Below are 22,032 nucleotides of genomic sequence, written 5' to 3' on the forward strand. Positions count from 1 at the left end.
CACACGCTGAGGCGGCCCAGGGCGCTCTGAAGGCCGGCGGGGCGCGGCCCTGCCCGCCGCCCCGGTGGGCCCCGACCTGTCGGCCGGAGGAGGCTCCGGTCGCGGTTCTCGTGCTGCAGCACCCCTTGGAAGACGCCACATTTTAAGGTGACTTTGATGGTTCTTCCCAGAAGGGCACCTAAATGCTCGCTGCTGAGGGCCATGCGGCAGCCCGGCCGGCGGCGAAGCTCCCCCAGCCAGACACCTGCAGTGCAGAGCAACGGAGGGGCCGGGGCGAGACGCTAAGAGGGGCACCGCGGCCCCGCTCACGCCTCGGGGGCGGGACCGCCAGAGCCCACGCCCAGTCACGGAGGGGAAACTTACCGCGGGGACGCGACGGGCAGAGGGCAGTGACAGCCGTGCCGCGCGCCGCCTGCTGGCAGCAGCGGGCGGCCTCTGCCGCGGCGGGAACAGCCGCCGGGCATGACGCCTGCGCCCTGGCAGGGCGTGCTCTGCGCATGCGCGGGGGTGACTGTCGGCGGCCGCCGGGCGGCCGAGGGGCGGGGTGAGGCGGGCGGCGAAGGCCGGGCCGGGCCGGACGCGGCGGGCGGGGTGATAAGAGTCGGTGTGGGCCTGCCTTTCGCCTCAGTACAGCTGGGCGGCCGTGGTCGCGCCGGTGCCAGAGGTGGCTGTGGCACCGTCGTCGCTGTTCGGCTGCGTAACTCTCCCCGGCGCAGAGCGCGGCCCTTCCCTTCCCCTTAGGCCCAGCGGCGGTGATGGGTTCCCGGGCATCCACGCTGCTGCGGGACGAGGAGATCGAGGAGATCAAGAAGGAGACGGGCTGTGAGTGCGGGCGCGTGAGGCGAGGCGGGCCGGGAAGTGTTGTGGGGGCTGGGCTCCCGGAGCGGGGCAGCCGGGGAGGTGGCCAAGGCCGCTCCGCCGCCGTCTGTCCCGTCGCGGCTGCGCACCGAGCCGACCGCGGCGTTCGCAGCTGGACAGTGCCTGATCCCAGCGGGCCCCGGGCCGGGACCCCTCTGACCCCAGCGACCGGGGGCGGACATGTCTCGTAGGCCTGCGGAAACTTGGGAAACGCCTCTTGGTTCGCCCCCGCGCTACCGGTCGCCGCGCAGGAGCGGCTCTGGGGTGACGGCGCCCGGGGCTGGCAGAAACCGGCAACGCGTCTCCTTTAATGCGCTGCCGCTCTCCGGCTCGCTTGGGGCTGGCAGCAGCCGCCGGCTGTAAATACAGCTGCTGGTAGCTGAGGTGCTCCTTGGGCTCGCCTGAACGCGGCAGGGGCAGCAGCGGGGACTGGTGTCTGCTTGGCGCACTGGAAGGCGAAAGCTGTCATCCAGCCAGCCGGGATCTGCGAGTGCCTTCGGCTGCTGGCTCTGGTAGGGTTGCGGGGGAGATCTCGTGTGGGAGCCGTTACTGTGGCTTAAGGTGAAGATCGGCTGTACAACGGCACCGAGATCTGAGTGGGAAGGGAGAGGAGCAGTGCTCTTGGTGTCTGCGGTATTGCATTCGGTCAGAGAGAGCACGTTGGATTTTGAAGACGTGTCTGTCTCTGTTTCTGGTGCTGGAGTTTCTCTCCCGAGAAAAGCTCTCATTGTATAGTAGATTTTTTCCAAATGTTATTTGTTTCATAGGCTATCACTAAAGCTGCCTTAAGGGTATTCAGTATGAATGCTGAGTGGCATTTAAAACGTAATGAAGGTAATGTGACTTGTGAAAGTTAGGTATGGTTAACTCAAAAAAATGAAAATTCTTGCACTAGACAGCAATTAGGAGAGCATTATTCAAGCTGGACTGTAGTATATAGCTACTTTACCCTATGGTATTTGATAGAGTTATTCACCGTAAAGTACTTAATAAAAGGTAAAACTTTGTGTTGTTAATTTGGCTGGTAGAATGGTTGCTCATCTGAGAATTCTAGCAAATACTGAATGATAGTAAATGGAGGGTGCCCCCCTGACTACTTGGAGAGGGGAGGTCATAACATCATAGGTATCAGTTTGCTGTTTGCTTCCCCCTCTCAGGTAAATAAGGTCTTCCCAGATCACATTTTTTTCCTGCTTATGCTTGCTGATCTGTTCTTGTTACATGCAAATACTTTCCTCAGTTTTCTTTCCAATAGAAATGGTATCATATATTAATTTTAGGTGATAGTTTATTTGTGTTAGGAAAATGGGTGGCTACATAAAAGGAGTGGAAGAAAATTAAGACAGTGCTGGCTAGCGTAATGGCCAGCTGAGTGAGTTAACATAGTTTCCATGATCCTTTTTCCATCTGTCAAGGGAACCTTGTACAGGAAGGTTATGATAAACGAGTAGGAATGTCAAAGTCTACTTATCCAGCAAGAACTTACTGTTTTGGTTTGGGTTTTTTTTTTTTTTTTCTTTTTAATCACAAAGCTCATAAAAGTAACCTTACCTTATTTATAAAGATGTTTTAAAAACCAAACCCCCAAATCTGGAATGTTATTCCAAAAGGCTTTACTTTTTCCGTCGTGCCAATATTTGGTGGTTTATTCCTAGAATTTTACCTACATGATAGTTAAATAAGTACCATTAAGATGGCTATGTAGTCATCCTAAGCAATAAAAACACTTGGCTCTAATTACCCTGTAGAGGTAGATGGAAAATTCCATCAAGCTCTCAGCACTGTTATACCTTCATATAGGTGCAAATATTTGTGCAAGGTACAAGGTGGGGAAAAAACAAACAGGATGCTGGTTTATCTGGAACAAAGTTCACAAGGAGAATGCTGAGTTAGTGTTACTGAATAGAGTATCCTGTGGTTTGTTAGAAACTTGATGCTGATGATACTTAACCTACTAAAGAGTTTGAGAAAGGGACTTCGTAGATGTGAAACAATTTGGCAGTACTAGATGCCCATCTTGAACTGATGTTCTGGTAAGTGCTCCTAAGGATTTTTTTTTTTGGCCTCCTTACTGTGAAACATGACTTCTTCAGTTCATCTGCGATAAGTATGAAGCACTGAACAGAACACTTAACTAGTTCAGTTGAGTTCAACTATGGAGTTATACAATTTTTCTCTTGTTCAGTTTTATGTAGCACAAAACTGGATAGCTGACGATACTAACATGAGTGATAAACCATATGTTAATGTTCTTTAGCTGGGCAGATTGAAAAGATCTCTCTTAAGGGACTTGGAGCATAGCCTTTCAAAAGGCATACAATGACACTTAATCTCTTGAATGAAATCTAAGTTTGGATTAAAGTTGTATATTATTTTTTTTATGCTGTGGTGAAAAACACTTCTTAGCATAATAAGTTTAGAAACATTTGCAAAGGTAATGTTTCCAAGAACTGAGGAATAATGTGTCCACTAAAACCCCTACCTAGTGACAGAAAGTCTCCATCAGGTTCTCAGTAACAGGTGCTAAGCCTGAAGTTGACAGTCCTAAATCTTGCATCATGTTGTATGGAAATTGTTTGCTTTGCATATAAACATTTTGAAATTTGAGTTTGAAAAAACCTTCAAGCAGTCCTAATTGCTTTTGTATTTCAGTAACAACTATTAGAAACAGGTGACAGGTCCAAGCTGTTGCCTGTCTGCATTCTGTTGCAAGCTTTTGGAAAGCCATTGGAATGTAACAGTATTCAAACTATTTGGTTCACACCCTTTGTTCTCATGCTTTGAAGCAGTCTACCTAAGGATTAATAATAAACTAATGCTCATATTAGAGCTTAGGAGAAAAAATATTTTAGTGGTAACAAGTGATAGATTTTCTAATGGATATTTATATGAGTTTATGCTTATGTTTTAGACAAGAGTTTCAGAATGTCTAATTGCAAAAAACTTTCTCATAGTTTAACAGTAGTAAAATAGAGGGTGCAGCTCCTGTTTGAGAGGTCTTGACTTAAATTTTTAGAAAGACCTTAGTGGGATAGCAGAATAGATAAAATCATGTTTCAGCTAGCTTAAGCCTTAACCTTTGATTTTAAGAAGCAATCATAAACTGCAGATCTTTTTTCTGGTTCTCCTATGGTCAGCAGGGAATGTCAAAAATCTTTGTTTTGCATGAGAAGGCTCTGAAAAGTGTCTAGTGATGCAGCTTTCGTGAGCCGAAAAGGAAATTAGGAAAGAATACAGTGATGGACCTGAATCACCTTCCTTTGTCATATAGCTATGCTATGCTTTTTATCTAGTATGATGTTAACAAAAACATCTTTTCTCCTTTCAATAGCTAACATACTATTTATCACACACTACCTGTTATGGAGGTGTTCCAAAAACGGACTTGCTGACATTGGTTTGGAAATGGTAGCTGAGTAGAATTCTCATCACCCTCTTTCTTTCCAGGGAGGAGGGGGAGTACAAGGCTTCTTGTTGGATATGTAACTCCAGGCTATTCATTTTTCATCATCACTTGTTGTTATTGCATATCATATCTAAAACACTTAAGTCAGAAATGCAGAAATTTGAAGTCTTTAAAATACTGGTGCCTGCTTTCTATGTGTGTGTTGCTTAACTTGAAATTGAGCAAGCTGCCCAGTCTGATTGTAGAGAAGTTGCCTTAGGTGGAACTGAGCAAATTGCCCAACCCTATGCAAAGAATGAAAGTTGCCAAGGAGACAAGGAGGGGGGGGGGGAACAAACTAGTTGCTGGCAGGTCATCCTAAAGGAGAGAACAGTTGAGCCTAAACAAATAGCCTGGAGAATGAACAAACCTGAAAAAAAAAAATTTGCCTCAGTGTCACAGATCAGACAACTGCTGTGCAACCTGTTCCCAAATAAGTTTTAGCAAGTAACAAAAGCATTGTATGTGTGCTGGTGAAAGCTTTTAAAACAATTGAATCTGAAAATGACACTAAGTCCCAGTTTAACATTGTAGAAAATCACACCTTTACTAAGTAAACATTAAAATTCGATTCAGTCTTTTTTCATGTCTTTATTGACCTCATCTGAAGAGGCTCTGAAAAGCCAAGATCTTCTATAGGGTGTTCTTTCAGTGTTAAAGGAATTGCTATTCTAGATAGCTTTAACCCACTCCCATTGTGGACTGTTCTAAAGATCTAGATGTCTAGTATCTTGGCTTGTATAATATCTTGGTAATGTTGACACCATGTTGCTAAACTTAATACTAGCTTTGAAATTTCTGTTTCAAATTGCAGATTTAAAAAGTCTGCACTAACTTGCTGCTTGCTTTGCGTCCCAGCTCCCTCCCAAACTTCTTTAGAAATAGGATTTTTAATTTTTAACTCCATGTCCTAGAAGCCTAGAAATTACTTTAGTGAACCCCAAAATAAACAAACTGTTTAGATTCATGCAGTCCTGTAAAGGAAGAAAAGTGATCAGGTGTGAAGTCTCTCTGACCACTTTTCAGATGCAGAGAAACTGAGTACACTTTCAGTCTTTAGATTGGAAAAAGGCAACAGGAGTAGAGACAAGCAAAACAGAAGGAAAGATACTACGGCAGAGGTCTGCGGTGTCATGAATGATGCAGAGGTCATCAGTGGAGGCTGTGTCCAGATTATTTCTAGCCATAAAGGAAATAAGTGAAATACAGTGGAACTCTGAATCAAATATTTTTTCTTTTTAATTGCCATTTACTGAATCAGATAAGCAAAGAATGTTAGAGACCAAAAATATAAACGAGTAGAAGGCAGAGTTAGACAGTTTTTTGGAGAATGGGCTTATTTGTGGGTTCTTGAATGTTAAGATGCAATTTACAGCTCATAAAGTCCCTAAACTGCTGACTGTGGTGTGCTTGCAATGTAACTGGTTTTGTGTTATCTTTTTTGAACACAGCTTCTGGCAACAGAATAGCTCAGTGTAATGAGATCTGTTCCTATGAGGAATCATTGACATGCTAATTTGTTTCTTCTTTCTTTTTTTTTTTTTTTTTCTTCAGTCTCCCACAGTCAAATCACCCGCTTGTACAGTCGCTTCACCAGCCTAGACAAAGGAGAAAATGGCACTCTTAGGTGGGTATCACACTAATTCAGCTGTCCTTGCATTGACACATATCTGTAATGGTGGGGTGCTGTTGCAGGATGCCTGCATGTTTTCCTCATATGATGAATCAGTCAGGCAACTATAACAGGTTCTTTCATACCTACTGTCTGCATGGACATTCAAGTTTGTTCTCTTTTATGAAAGGTCAGGAGGAATCAGATTGTCGAACTGAGGTGCTCTGAATACCCATTGTCTTTACTGTAGTGCTGAAGGTTTGTAGCAGTTAATACAAAGGTCAGATTTGGTATTCAAGGTCTTACAACAAATGTTCAGAAATGTTAAACCACATTTTTAGATTGTTATTTCTTACCTTTCTTTATATATTGTTTCTAATAATTATTACAAGAATAGTTCCACTATGTCTTCTTCATCCTGGCTTTCATTACAAAAAGATCATTTATATTTTTAAGAGCATGGGTTCTTAATTATTTCTGATACCCAGTGTCTTTTAACACTACTTTGATCTGCAAGCCCTTTACTATTCGTAACTTTGCACCTTCTGTTGAACACCCATGTCTGTTAGTATGCTCAAAAATAAAAGAGCTGGAACCAAGTCACTGTGACTAAACAAATACAAGTTTTATTCTTTAAAGTAGTAATGCAGGATATTCCAAGACCTTTAAAGTGTTTGTCTTCTGTCTACAATTTGAAAACTATGGAAGTGAACAGGTTTCTTACAGCTTAATCAATTAAATAGAGATAAGACTTAAACTTTATCCGCAAAACATTTTGCGCTTTGATGGACTGAGTCTGCTGGAAAGAGTATTCTCAACCGAAAGGTAAACTCTAGTGGGATGATTGCCTGTTAAAATATGTCTCTGCCTACTGTCTTTGTTCTCTAGCCTTCCCCACTCTGGTTATTGTATTGTGTGTTGGTATTGGTTTGCTCTTTATTTACAGAACTAATTATGAATTCTGATTGTATTAAATTATTAGTCTTCTCTTTTGATGCTGCCTACAGGTTACATTAATATTATGGAAATATACGACAAATAAGAGCTGGCCATGATTGCACCAGGGGTGCAATTTTGCGACCAATGTAATTGGTCTAAGACCATACTGCCACTTAAAGTCTGTTGCTTTTCTGGGTTGATGCTCGTACTCAAGTCTTATCTTTGGATAACCTACAGCTTTGAAAATTTGCCAAGCAAAACAACAAAAAAGGAATCTAGGAGTCTGATCAGTTTTCAGGTTGGATTTTGTTTCCCATTCAGCATATAGCAGCATATGTCAGAACCAGTGCACAGAGAAGCTGGAGAGAATGCAGGAGAGTAGGAAGGGGAAAGGGACCTTGTTGTAGCATAGTATATGGGGTCTGACTGGGATGGAGTTAATTTTTTTTTTTTTTTCATAGCAACTCCATCTCAGTCAAACCCAGGAAACATAAATTCAGGGATCACCTGGGATTTTGTATATGATCTTGCAAAATGTGATCGTAGGATGCACTATAAACCTATAAAAGCTAGACCTATTTATAAACCAGTCTAACTATAAAGCTAGAATCACTGCTTAGAAGATGAAGGTGACAAGTTATAAGATACACTGTCTTTGGCAGTACCACCCGCTTACTGCAGTTTCCTTTCCTGAAGGAAGTAGGCAGTTCCTTCTGGTGCCACAAATTGCTGACTTCTCAGTTAACATTCAAGTAATCTGTTGTGGAGTTGTACTGTAAACAGGACTACTGAGTGATTATTTTTGGTTAAAAATACACTCCCTCCCCTTTGGTTTGCATAGATATTTTTAAGCTGACTGACTCCAGTGATTTGGACTGCAGCTATACTGTAAATATCTGGACTTGCATAGCTGAAGGGATGACAAAATGGATTGTGTGTGTGGAAACAATGGCTTGGGGTGGGATGGGCAGGGACTTCTTAAGCCCACTCCGTCACTGAAGCCAATGTATCATATAAATTATAGCATTGGCTAATTGGCAGTTGTGACATATAGATCAGCTGATGATATTGTAGATAATGTTAATACTACTTATGTCTCAAAATTAAATTACTTGAAAGAAAAACACTATCAACCTCTTCAAACTTTGCATGTGTGTTTGGTCTTCACTGCTGAATAAAGGTGGTGACTGCCAGACTAGTCTAGCACAATTTGAACCTAGCACACACTCTTCCTCAACTCCTTCCTCCAACTTTAAATTCACCTGTTGAGTCCATAAAGTTTGTATAAACTTCAAAGTGATTGTACTCAGTTTACTGTAAGAGGAGTAATTAATAAATATGCTATGAATGTCTGTTGCACAATGCTTAGTTTCATAGTGTTGCATATCAGGAGGAGTTTGACTTTCATTGTTGATAGTCATGTGATACTTGGGAAAGGAAGTGAAGTTCATTTGCATAGTTGCTGGGATTTTTCCAAACTGTGATCCATTAACTTGCAGTCTTGGCCTCTAAGCATAGCCTGCTCCCACATATGGCTGACTTAAAGTGGCATTCAAGTTTTGAAACCTGCCCTGGCACTCACAATATGTGGAAACCATTAAGTTTAAGTAATGGAAAACTACTTCCTGAAAAAAAAAAATGAGGGGAGAGTAAGAACTAGAGCTCAGAAGGTCATAAATGTTGGTTTCTGAAGTACTGATCAAAGGGAACTTGCTACTTTGAGATAAGCGAGATGAAGTTATCACTTGCGTACTGCCACCAAACAGTTTAGAAGGCATGTCTTCTCTTTGTTTCCTGTGAGCAAGAATGATTGTTTCCATAAGGATGATTTATACCTTTGACTTAAAAATCAGACGTGACAGAAATCACTCATGTGACTATGATCAGGAAAAGAAGTGTTAGGCAGTTCTTTATGGTATGATATAAATCTTTAAATGTGTACCACCCTTCTGAAGAAGGGGAAAAGCTGTGTTGTCCTTCTTATCTATGTATTAAAAATGGGCAAGGTAAAGAGCGCTTTGTACAGAAGATCTGGTAGATGATGTGTAATCCTGGTGATTGGAGAATACAGGTAGCTTATTCTGGAACTGTAATCAAAAGCTGAAATCTTTCCTAGCCAAACGTTTTTATCCCAGTGTCCCTGTGTGCAGTTGCAAGGCACTGTCTTTTTTAGAGTTACATAAATGAGACAGAAGAGAAGGGTATTGATGGAGACAAAACTTCATATGCCTTGTTTTGGCTTTTTTTTCTTCCTTATCCTCTAAATGACTACAGCCATAGTTACTGATTAAGTCTTGTCAATTAAAGTGTAGAAAAATGTTGGATTTTTCCTTAGCTTCACTTTTCCTAAACAAAATGAGTAAGCTCCCTCAGACTTGCACCATCTGAATGAAGCCAGGACAAAACTGTTTCTTTGAAAATTCGTCAGCTTTGCTGTCAATATTGTGACATCACAGAATGTTAGGGATTGGAAGGGACCTCGAAAGATCATCTAGTCCAATCCCCCTGCGGGAGCAGGATTGCCTAGACCATATCACACAGGAACGCGTCCAGGCGGGTTTTGAATGTCTCCAGAGAAGGAGACTCCACAACCTCTCTGGGCAGCCTGTTCCAGTGTTCAGTCACCCTCACTGTAAAGAAGTTTTTCCTCATATTTAAGTGGAACCTCCTGTGTTCCAGCTTGCACCCATTGCCCCTTGTCCTGTCAAGGGATGTCACTGAGAAGAGCCTGGCTCCATCCTCATGACACTTGCCCCTTACATATTTATAAACATTAATGAGGTCACCCCTCAGTCTCCTCTTCTCCAAGCTAAAGAGACCCAGCTCCCTCAGCCTCTCCTCATAAGGGAGATGTTCCACTCCCTTAATCATCTTGGTGGCTCTGCGCTGGACTCTCTCCCTGTCAGTCTCAAGCAGTTCCCTGTCCTTGAACTGAGGGGCCCAGACATGCTAAGTTGCCAAAACAAAAGGTTGTTTGGAAAGGTGTCAGGCTTGTTCGTATTAGTTCAACTTGATATTGCAAGATTTCAAAGTAAAACATAAACGCTAGCTCTCTGAATGTGGAATTCTTTACCTTTGCTTAAGAAAATGCAAAGGATTTTTAGCTTTATCTAAGACGGGCAGGATATGGATTTGGATTGGAGAATGATAGGGTCCTAGAACAGTCTATTCTGCCATCTTCGACCATGCTTTATTCACACTGCTCCCCCACCCCACCCTGGTTGCTCATGTGTTATCACCTTTACTTTTAGCATACTTCTTGGCCTAATGTTTATAAACCAATTACTCCTCTGATAGTTAAGCAACTTTTAAAATTTGTGTGTAGAGAACATGTAAGGATGAAGTTAGATGAGGTGGCTGACACAGCTGTGAAAGAGGAGGATCTGTATCCTCTTTCCCTATCATTTCTCCAGGCTTCCAGCACCTCTTTGTCACCCATGGTGTTAGATTTTTGAAGTTTTTTTGAACTGCTTCAAGTTACTAATTCAACAGAAAGATAGTTGGCAGGATGGAGAGGAGGAAGGTGGGGAACTTTTTCGGGGGGTTAATGAGATAGCTAATGTAGCAAGGGAAGAGAGCAATGAAACCTCTTCAGTAGTAACCTGTTAAATCTGTTTGACCATCTTGCATGATACACCTTACTACTTTTAATTATTTCCCTTTTTCAAGTAATTTCTTGTTACCTATATCCTCTGGACATTTTTTCTTTCCTCTGCCACTTCTGTTTTGCATATGGTCTGTTTTGTCTCCATTGTTTTACTTTCCCTCATCTCTAGATAGCCCTACCTTCCTCATTCCTGTTGAGGGAACAGTACTCTGCTACTATCTAGAAGTAAAAGAAGGATGAACAACCAGAAATAATGGAAGAAAAAAAGGGCCTAGTAGGTTTCTTGCAGCCTTTGGGGTAAGGCAGAGCCACCTTTACAGTGGGGATCTGCTGTGTTCCTTGGAGGGTATACTACTAATGCTTAGAAATACTTGTCTGTCTTAGAATCTACAAATTCCTTACTGCAAAGTATGTTTAAGTGTGAATGCACTGGCATATAAATTAAATGGTTGGCCCGCGTAATGATAACATGCAGTTAAAGGTTGCTTTGCACATTACTCTTAAGCAAGGATTTAATAGAAGCCAGGTTCCTGGAGAGATATGTTAGAAGAGCCTTGTTGCTATGGCACATGAACACAGAAGTAGAGGGCATCAGATTTCCTGTAAGCTTCAGCCTCAGCCAGGTGAAGTTGGTCCCTAATGACTGCAGGAAGCCTTAGTTTATAAAGTGGAGAATAACTTACCTCATGCATTCATTTACTTTTATGGCTGTTACAGCTATTTCAATTATAAGACTCACTCAGTAATGTGCTCTTAATAAGCAAAAATGATCTAGTGCAGCCCTGATAATGACAGGACAAATAGATCTGAAAGCTGGGGAGCTATTTGTGGTTAATTGTTAATCTGTCAGAAAGCAGAACAACTGGAGGCTGAAATACTGAGTGTAAGTTGAGGCTCAATACTTAGAAATAGTGATACACAAGTAAAAAATTGTGAAGCATTAGGATTTTGCTCTAAATGGAAGAGAGGGCAGTTGCTGCTTTTAGCTTGTAAATGTTAGCATCGACACTGAAGTGCTGTTGTTAAAATATTGTTACTAGGACATAGGTTTTCCACATCACTGCATTTCCTGCCTAAATTGCTAATGTGTACTTTGCCCTTCAGCTATAGCTTAAAATGCAGAAGTCCTGAAGGGTCTGGTAACAAGTTGATCATGTTATACAGATGTTAATTGTGTCTATGAAAGATAATTCAGACCTGGTCAGAGCAGAAGTTTGCTGAGACAGCCTAAAAATATGGTCAGGTCGCTCTATTAGAAGGTCAAACACTTTAACCGTGTTGTAACAGGTAGATTATAATTGGGTCTCTTAACAGTGCTGTGGTGTGACTGGGTGCAAGGAGCCTTAGAATGCGTTTAAAACTAGACTGTCTTGCTTCTGTGCCTTTCCCAGGGTAGACTAGTAATAAGGTTAGCCAATTCCTTTTTTCCCCTGTCTTTTAAGATCACAGTATTATAAAAGGCCAGTATACTTAAATAATCTCACAATCTGTTTGTGTTTACTCTGCCAGTTTTTTAGTGTGATGACATCATGAATCAAACCTTGTTGCTGATTCATTTAGTGAGCATAGTTTTGAAAAGTAGCAAACATCTAGTAACCAAATTTGAGGCTTTGACACAAACTTCAAAAACAGCAGGACTGCATTTGACTTGAAGAGAATTGCCAATATTTCTGGAGACTGGGCAGGAAATGTCAAGTTATGCGTCCAGGCAGAGTAGATTTTTTTTTTTTTTTTTTTTTTTACATCCTTACCCCATTGCTGTTATCTTTGCAATTTAGAACCTGAATGATTGAGTACATCTTGTACTAGCTGATAAATTACTGTGCTCTCTTATAGCAGGGAAAAACCAAACCAAACACACAAAAAAACCCCAAAACAAAACAAAAAAAAAACCCACCAAAATGAAACCTGTTCACTGAAGTATTCACTAAGACACACTTGGTGTGTCTGCCTTGGTCACACCAAGATTATCCCACTTTCATGTCAGTGACATTCTATTAGGTTGAAAGAAAAGGAAAATTATTAGTGCAACTCTAATAATAGAATGAACCCTGTGTTCATGTCATACTGATCTAAAATATGTTTACATCAGTACAGCTCATGATGTCTTCCAGAGCAGAAAAAGCTGTAACAATGTAAGCATAGCTATGCTTATACTGTACTGTGTACATATAATTGTGAGCAGAAAGGAGAATGGCTGGCAAGAGCAGTGAGCATTTGCAGTGTACTGGTGAAGTTACATCTGGTGTACAGGCCTCTGTCAAAGTCTAAATTTACTATTTTAAAATAGGAGTGCTGCTTGACTGAAGTTAAAATAATCTGAAATTTGGTATTTATAATAATACATTAAGTTATATAAACAAAAAGATTTCTATTAGAATATGCAGCTCACCTGTGGTATGTTTGGAGGAGTATGGTATTGTCCCAAAATCTGGAATGGAGTAGTCTGGAAAAATCATGCCAACTCCAATGATTCAGTACCAAAATAATTATTAAAGAAAAAATGTTTGTTTTCATTTTGAAGCCATATTTTCCTTCAAAGCCAATTCAGAAGCTTTCCTTTCATTAAACCACAAACTAGTCAGCATCATTACAAGAGGGTTTCTAGTGCAAACAATGTTAGTGCCTGAGAAGTGCTGTTAACATGATAAATGACACTGCTAGTCTGTAATGTTATACAGGCTTGGCATTTTGCTTTGCTTTGCTTTGTGCCATTAGTCGTAGAGAAAACATGATTTAAAGAGTTGCGTTTTAAAAACCACCAAGTGTCTTGCTGCAGAAATAGAACCCAATGGATGTTTTACTGTGAATTCTTTTTAAGCAATTTTTTCTTCTCTAACTTCAATTTTATGCAGACTTCTTGTGTTCTTGCTTTACTTAGCCGTGAAGACTTCCAGCGGATTCCAGAGCTAGCCATCAATCCACTTGGAGACAGAATTATTAATGCCTTCTTTCCAGAAGGGTGAGTTCCAATGGACTGAATTTGTGAGCAGGCACAAAATTTGTAGTTCGTCAATAGTTTTCATGGGAGTGAAATGCTGATAACTAAAGCACAGAATTTGAATTTACTAATAACTGAACACCTCAAACTTGTCATGACGTGTGTGGGTACATTGTTTCCTCAGCATCTTTTCATTCTGTAATGAGAAATACTTCACAACCTTACAAGAGTTTTGTGTACTTTATTAATAGACAAACTAAGGCTTCATGTCACAGTTTTCCATTCTTCTTGCTATGCTGCTGAACACTTCTAAAGAAAGTCAAGGGCATGTATGGACTTTGGTTCTTAAAGCAAACTTATAGCAATACTATTTTATGCTAAGTAGTATTGCAATTAACTAATTCAGTCTTATTTTTTATCTTTTAGCCTCTAAGTGTACCTTTGTTATTAGATCTGCTTCTTTTGTTTGTTTGTTCTTAGTTTTTGATCACATTTAAGGTGTAGCTTATGTCACTTCCAACATAAATCCAAAGAGATGATCAAATTTGCAGTACTGTCTCACGTCATTATACCTCTCTAGATTGTTCTATGGAATCTGCTGCTGTTCTTGAACTGATTGATGAAGATTGGATTGTCTAATCAAGTCCTAATATCAGCTAATACCAGGCAGGGTTTCCTGAATAGAAAGCCAGAGTCCTGGGAAGTACCTATATGGCTGGTTCCCACAGAAACTCTTCTAGAGAAGAAAGCTATTTGTCAGGGAGCAGTGAGTGATTGCTGCTGCACAAGCAGGAGCCAAGGGTGACATCAAAGCTGGCAGAGGTGATGTACACATTGACAAAGGGCACAGCACCTGAACAAGAAAAGCAGGGCAGGTCCAGTGACTGTTGTCACGTCAGCCAACAGTCCAGTGGTTGCCAGACAAGTTAACAGTGGTGAAGCAAGTCTCAGGTCAGTCCAGGGAATCAGGGTCCAGATCAGCAAGATACGTTGCCAGACTCAGGCATAGCTGCAGGATAGCTCAGGCAAGGCCAAGTGTGAGGGCTTGAGCTTAAATAGAGCTTGCAGGCAAGGGGAGGGGAGCCCTTAACAAGACTTCTCACAGCTTCCTTTTTTATACATCATACTTCACAACAGTATGATCCCAGGCTACAGCTGCACTGTTATCAGAGCTGGATTTGAGCATAAGCAGCAAAACCCTGGGGAGGTGGGAGTCGAAGAGTCTGTGTGGTGTTGATGCTTTAGACGTTTGTACTCTTCTTTACTGAAATAAAGAACTTGTATAAGCTATGCTAAAACGGACTTGCTGAAATGGTTATGCAGAGAGGACCAGGTGAATTTCCGTGGATTCATGAGGACCCTAGCCCACTTCCGACCCATAGAAGATAATGAAAAGAGCAAAGACCAGAATGGACCAGAACCACTGAACAGCCGAAGTAACAAGCTCCACTGTAAGAAATGTGAACCTTCCTATAGAAGCAATTATTTTTCTTTTTTTTTGTTTTTCTGGGAAGGGAATGAAGGGCCTTGGGGTTGTCTTTATAGTCGTTCCCTGTGGAATTATATCCTCTAATACGTGATTTTTTTTAAATTAACTTGCAAGCTTACCTGTTGAGAATGTCAACAATTGACCCATTCTTGTATTGGAATTTGGTGGAATTGGTTGCATCTTGAGTACTGTATATGCTTTTCCAAACATCTTATAACAGAAGTGTTTCAAAATGGCTTGCATCCAAAGTTATTTCAGATTTAGAAGCCACATCCCATACATGATGGGTTTTTCTGCTTCTTTATCCAGTCTTCCCTATAATATAGTGCTTTTTCCTCACCTTCAGCTGAGTACCTTCTTGAGTATTTGGACGTCTGCCTACAGTATGAGCAGAATGCTCTTGCTCACTAATCAAAGTTGGCAACAGTCCTCTGAGTACTTAAAATTTCTGTCATATCTCATCCAGTGTATAGTCAAAGAGAATGAATGGTAATGTAAAAATGGTTGGCTCTGAAGTTAAAGGATTGAATGTATCTTAGTGGTATTTATACTTCCATGACTTGGGGCTTTGAAGAAATACCTCTGCAAGCAGAATGCTTCTGAAAGTACTCATACTGACTACGTAAGTAAAATTTTTAATTTCTTGGCAATTATGTTATTCCTGTATGCGGTAATAAAATTCATGTTTAGTTTCATAAAGTGTTATGGTGAGTTAAAATTCTAAGCTAATTCTCTTAAAATGATTTATGAATACCTACTATTATTTTTTTAGATAAATGCATTGTTATGAAGAAGAAATAATGGCACTTGCATTAAGCTGCTCATTCTTTTCTTCCCTGTAGTTGCTTTTCGGTTATATGATCTAGATAAAGATGACAAGATTTCCAGGGATGAGCTGCTTCAGGTAAATAGCACAGGGTGGTTTTGAATGACTCCATCGTGACCTTCTCTGTGACTTCACACCCATTTAGAATGAAGAGGGGAGTTAGAACAATCTTCTCAAAAGAACTCCTGAAGGAATGTGGTGACTCATTGCTTATCTCTGGTTTAAAGCTTTAGATATGGTAGGAGACTTTAATCTCATTTGGTAGCCCAGGCTGTTCTATCAGACTGGGAATGCTAGATTCAAGTTTAAACCAGAGAGTTAGGCTAAGCAGATCCTATTGGAAATGATACCTAAATATTCAACAAATACACTAAGCCCCTTAAGAACTACCTTCTATGACTTTCAAAGGTGCTTCTGACAGGACTTAAAAGGGACAATCCTTGAGGTGGATTAGGTTGCTTGCCTGATCCTCTCTGCATCCGCTCCATAGAATAAAACTTATTGAAATTGCAGCAAAGGTAATCGGAGTTCATCAGTGCTGCATATATATGAAACTAGGCTTGAGCTAGGAGTAATTACATACTACTAATCCTGGGAAGCAGACATGACAATTTGTGGTTCCTGATGTAGGACAAGGATTTGCTTTTGAGTGAAACTGCCCTCTTCTATCTGTGCAGAAAATGCTTTACTAACTGTAGAGAGTAATGGCAGTTATCATTTGACCGTATACTTACAAGATTGCTGCAGGCAGCGATCTCAAACAGCAGATAGTCAGTTAAATGCTGGTATAGTTTGTGAGGAAAAGATAGACAAAAGCATTGGAACAAAACGTACTCATTCCTAGTTCCAAAAGCTTTCTCATACTTCTCCCTCTTCCTGCCGCCTAGTGAAAAAGCAGGATTCTTTGTCAAAGGTGGCTACAAAGGGAAGCTCTCTTTCCTGAAAGCCTTGATGTACAAAGGACAAATAGAAGTCTGTCTAGAAATTACTTCCACGGAAATTCTCCGGGATTGTTCTTGTATGGTGTTATTTTAACAGTACACATGAGAAAAACAATACTAAGAATACTTGTGTTCCTATGTCAATAGTGGTTATTTTGTTTTCTTTTTAAAAAAAAAAAAAAAAAATCTGGGGACTTCTGTGTGTTACAGGTATTACGGATGATGGTTGGTGTAAACATTTCAGATGAGCAGCTGGGCAGCATTGCTGACAGGACAATCCAGGAAGCTGATCAAGATGGGGATAGCGCCATCTCCTTTGCAGAGTTTGTGAAGGTTGGTAACCTGTATTTTTAATGACTAAACGAAACTGCTGAGTAATGGGCAAGTAGTTCAGACTTAAATGCAAATGGAAACAAAGAGGAAGTCATTCAAATAGTCCTGCCTGCATTTGGGCAAAGCAAGCCTTCTGCTAGCTTGCTTTCTTCCCTTCTTTATCAGGACTTTTTTTTTTTTTAGACTGTCAAGGTAATAATTAGTCCATATGTTTCTTCATACTCTTACACAAGCTACAGCAGGGAATATACTGCAGAATTTTAACTTTTTTCTTTTGCAACCACTTCTTTCTACACAAGTAGCCTGACTAGCACAGTTACAGCAGAGTAGTTCTTCTGCTATACTTGTGCTGATCAGTTTTCACTTGGAGATTTTATCTATTAGCAACACAACTAATATTAGTATTCAAGTTCCTAGCTCTAATCGTTTGAATTACATCTTTTGTTAGTCAGAAACAGGTAATAGTAAGGAGCCATTATATAGTCAGTGGAGAAATTTGTCCTATAGCAGAACAATTTCAACTACCTAATGGGATGGTATTGACAACAGGAACCAGACTCCTCTTGGAGGTGAACAAAGACAGGACAAGAGGCAACAGAAATGAGTTGCAACATGGGAAATTCTGGTTAGCTGTAAGGAAAGCTTTTTACCAAGAGGATGATCATAGGTGCTGAAGATGTAGAACATCCATCCTTGAAGATACTTAAAACTTCACTGGACAAGGCCCTGAGCAACCTGATCTAGCTGGCCCTTTTAAGCAGGAGCTGAGGGAATTGGACTAAAAGACCTCCAGAGGTCACTTCAGTGTTCCAAGATCAGAGTAATTTAAGTTTGAAGTCTACTGCCTGAAACAGCCTGGAGCAGACTAATGTCTTCATACCTCAGTGTTAATAGCAATTCAGTGAATGAAGTTGCCACCCCAGTTTTACAATGATCTATGTTAGTGATGCTGTGGTCTTGATTTTTAGCTCTACTATGACTGCTGATGCCCCTTCCTGTACTCCATTCTCCCTTCTGTTTCCTGGCCATGCATTCCTACACAATCTAATTTTGGGAATCCAAGCCTGTGTGGGCTGTTGGCAGACTGAAACTGCATTAATTACATTTTGGTTGGCAGCCTTCTTCCAGTTTTAATGGCTGAAGTTTCCTTCCTTGGAAGGACCTTAGTCCAGAATGAAAAATAGCAGTCTCTAGATGAAAGACTGGCATGCCAAATTGAAGACATCCCATGTTCCTGCCAATTTCCTCTATACTAGAGTAAGAAATGTTGTAGGAGAGAAGTATGTACAGTAACTTAAGTAGCTGTTTCTAAATTTTATTGCAGGTTTTGGAGAAGGTGGATGTAGAGCAGAAAATGAGCATTCGATTTCTCCACTGATGGATGGAGAACCTATTCCTTTCTGCCACTACTATATAATGAATAGAACGTTATTTTCTCCTTAGCACCTTCCCGCAGAGCATTGCTACTGGTGCATATACAAGACATCTCCAACCCCTCCCTGATTTGTTCTACCAGTGTGAACACTCCCTGTGCATCAGGAACAAAAGGAAATGGCTGCCATGCAACTTGGAAATGAGCAATTTTTTTTAAATCTCTTCCTTCCATTTTTTTTTTTTACCCTTTCTCCCTTGTCTCCTTTTACACTACTGTTTCATCAAAAATGTCTCTCCTTATGTACTGCTGTTTAATCTACAAACTGATTGTGCTGAGCTCTGAATCTGAGAATGGAAAAACAGGAACACGCTACAAAAGTGCCATCTGAAACACTTTGGAGACAACCATCTACTCAAATACTAGGTGCAGTGATAATGATTCGCTTTTGCTTCCAGTAGCAACATCACATTACAGCTGCCTTTTTTTTTTTTTTTCCCCTTTCCCATTTATCTCTTTACATGTGGATTTGTTTCTTCCCTGCTTCCAAATCTGCCTTTGACTTGAGGACTTACCAGTTTCTATTACTTCATTGTACAACTAGCACCAAATGCATGATGATAGCCTAGAGTATTTTAAAGTACTGTGAATAGATTTTATTCTTTGTGGGATGAATTCACAGGGACAGTAGGAGAATCTGTGGTGGGGACAGGCTGTGGTGTCTCAAAAGGAATAGGAATTCTGCACTAAGTCACTTAAATTGTTCTAGTAGCAGATGCAGAAACTTGTTTCTTTCCTTTGGGTAGCTTGCAGGCTTGAGAGCCAGTGAACCATGAAGTGCCCTCTCCAGGTTGCTTTGCTCTGAAAGTGTAAACTTGTTTACCAGTGTGCATAATGCAAGAAAACTAGTCATGCCAAAATCTGGATTTGTAGTTCTGTCACTGCCCCCTAGTAATAGTGTCATGAAACATAGTACTGATTTACCTCCCTCCCCTGCATTCATAGTGGCCTGGATAATCAGTAATTATTTCCATTTTCCAGTATGGAAGTCCTGGTCTGTTAGATTTGTGTTGAGGGTGGTAGCTGTATTTATGAAAGCTCTGGCATAAGAATATAATTTGGGGAAGTACATATTATCCCACATATTTCAGAATATATTTCTACACAAACCTCTTCGCAAGTGTAAGATGATTAATACCATTAACATAATGCTGATAAATTCAAGATATCAAAATTACTGAAGGTTCAATAGTAACAATTTTCTGTGGCTAGATTGGCAAATGATCTCATCTAGTGCAGCTGGAGCATCCTACAGTCTGGGAGGTCTTTCCGATAAACCAAAAACCCCTGGGAAGTTCTTTATTGAAGAATCAGTGTTACAACTGCTTCTCTGTCATGTGTTAACATTTCTATAAATACTTACCAGTCTCAAACTACCCTCAAATGTGCATTTCCTTTTTTCCTTTAATTATCACTTATGTTAAAGAATAACATGCAAGTCTCTGAAGGATTTTTGATTTGTTTTAAATTAAGCAATTGCAAAGTGAAATGTTGCACTTTGTTTTGCAGAGTGCAGCACAATTCCAGAAAGAAATGTAAATTAAAAACCTCTACTTTGTATGAGAAAGAAACATCATAGGTTTATGACCATGTCATGTAAAATAGGAATGTAACAATGTTAACAGATTGAAAAGTAAAAAAGTATTTGTAGGCTTTGTGATCTGCTTAAAAGTAGGTGTTGCTCTCTTCTGGCTATATAGTTGTAACCTACAGTTGTGCCTTATTGTCCCAGTGAGACTGGATATTGTATTTATCAATCCATAAATAAACCCTCCACTGTATTAAAAAAAACCCAAACTGTTTCTGTATGGTAATTGACTATCCTTTACTGACTGGAAAAGTTAAATACCAGTAGAATGGTGCTAGCAGGCCTTAAAGATAATTTTTTTTATAACTGAGCTGGTTTTCAGAATATTAATAATCCTTCATTCTGCTGGTAGAGTGGAGGAAACTAGTGCAAAACATGAACTCCAGAAGAGGACGTGCACTCATAATACTGCACTATGGATCCCATAACATGAGCTTTATACCTCTCCATGGTTCCAAACTAGGCACTTTTTTTTTTTCCCCCCTCTCCATAGTGTTGTTCTAATTAAAGGGTATACAATACCAATGCTAATTTGTGATGTCTGTCCTTACAAGCCTCCACCTTAAAAATTGGGTATTTTTGCTAACGTGCTTTAAGGCAAACAGAAATACTCTAATAGGCGCACAGCAAAAAAACCCCACAACCAAAACAAAACTCAACTAACCCTCCTGTAATAAAAAAAAACCACAGCTATCAGAATCTAATTAACTTTGCTGTTAGCTGTATACATTGCATGGAAGCCACTGAGTATCTTATTCAGTGTTCTGAAATCTACACATTTAACATGTAACTTAAAAGGTGCTAGTGAGTAAGAAGGAGTCTTACAGAGCTGTGATCTTAAATTTATGGTAAATTTAAAATCATTCAAAACTAAGCTGTACAGATACAAGCAGATTTCCATGAAAGTAATATTTTTAGCATATGTGATTGCTTGTAAAAATTAAATCTCAAGTCTTCTTGAGAACAAAGGTCATCTGTGAAGTTTAAAGTCTGGAAGAGGGATAAGATTGTCAGCTCAAAGGCAGAACTACTTAGTATTTCGTCTTTGTCTTTTGAAAAAGCAGTATAGGGGATACATATTTAAATACAGATGAACCATTTTCCAGTCTACTGACAAATAGGAACTAAAGCCTTTTTTTCAAATCTGCAGACTCGAATTTGTTATGTTGAGAATCTCTGGATGGTTGGCTGCAGAAATCTGTGGTTACAATTAGTTTTCATTAAGAGTATTACGAAGACTACAGAAAATAGAGGTTTGATTGATAGCTAATCAATACTGAAAGGTGGCCGATAAGTTGACTTATATAGCTGTAGGCCCATTAGCTTGGCATCAAGTCTGGGCAAAACAAAAGAATCTGAATACAGGATTTGACTCATGAAGAGCAGGAGTAAAAATAATGTTAGTTTCTATAACTTTAGAACGGAAAACTACTTGAAAGGTCTGCTTTCAGTTCTTTGAAACTACAACTTTGATTGTAAATAGTGTGTGGATGTAATATTTAAAGTGGCAGAAGTGTTTCATTGGAGCTGACAATCTGCATTAAAACACTACATGGTAGAAAAATGTGCATTAAATGGATTAAGATTTCAACTGAAAGGGCTTGTAGTAGTTGTCTGTGATGAATCACTGTTAAATGGGGGTGTTTCCTGAGTTTTCTGAATGGGTAAGTACTCCGCTTCACGCCATTCAATACATTCACCCGTCAGCCTGAAGTGCAAAATTGCTGCTGCTAAGAAAAAAAAAAAAACAAAACAATTTTTTGCAGATGACACAAAAACTGGCAGAATGAAAAGGCTCATTCAGAGCAACTACGGTCACTTGACCGCGGCCCATGCCGGCGGCGCGGCTGCTTCAGCCGGGATTTCACCCAGGCAGCCCCGGAGCACGCAGGCGGTGGCTGAGGGAGGCAGGGGGGCCGTTGCTGCGCCGTGACACGGAGGACGAGGGAGCGGCAGCAGCACCCCGGGCGGTCACTCGTGGTCACGCCCGGGGGCTCTCCAGAGGAATCCCCGGCCGACGG

The 22,032-nt window shown here is 40.6% G+C and overlaps 2 protein-coding genes across 2 annotated transcripts in view; one reads left to right on the plus strand and one right to left on the minus strand.

Annotated features, from left to right (window-relative positions):
- Positions 1-203, minus strand: part of EXD1 (exonuclease 3'-5' domain containing 1) — a 38,568-nt gene extending 38,365 nt beyond the window's left edge. The window contains exon 1 of the mRNA XM_068397351.1: positions 77-203. Coding sequence (XP_068253452.1) covers positions 77-203 — 127 coding nt within the window. The remainder of the gene's footprint in view (positions 1-76) is intronic.
- Positions 204-528: 325 nt separating this feature from the next.
- CHP1 (calcineurin like EF-hand protein 1) lies at positions 529-20,214 on the plus strand. Its single transcript, XM_068399739.1, has 7 exons — positions 529-822; positions 5,858-5,930; positions 13,343-13,423; positions 14,726-14,853; positions 15,734-15,795; positions 16,869-16,991; positions 18,316-20,214. The coding sequence occupies exons 1-7, from the start codon at positions 756-758 to the stop codon at positions 18,367-18,369; spliced, it is 588 nt and encodes a 195-aa protein (XP_068255840.1). The 5' UTR covers positions 529-755; the 3' UTR covers positions 18,370-20,214.
- The last annotated feature ends 1,818 nt before the right edge of the window (positions 20,215-22,032 follow it).

Source organism: Nyctibius grandis, chromosome 4 (assembly GCF_013368605.1).
Source record: "Nyctibius grandis isolate bNycGra1 chromosome 4, bNycGra1.pri, whole genome shotgun sequence".
Classification (NCBI taxonomy): Eukaryota; Metazoa; Chordata; class Aves; order Nyctibiiformes; family Nyctibiidae; genus Nyctibius; species Nyctibius grandis.

Bases quoted from the DNA above. Each gene is read 5' to 3' on its own strand.
- CHP1 (XM_068399739.1), top strand. From the start codon at position 756: ATGGGTTCCCGGGCATCCACGCTGCTGCGGGACGAGGAGATCGAGGAG. The intron at 5,931-13,342 runs GTGGGTATCACA...TGCTTTACTTAG, and splicing joins GGAGAAAATGGCACTCTTAG to CCGTGAAGACTTCCAGCGGA. The intron at 13,424-14,725 runs GTGAGTTCCAAT...ATGGTTATGCAG, and splicing joins AATGCCTTCTTTCCAGAAGG to AGAGGACCAGGTGAATTTCC.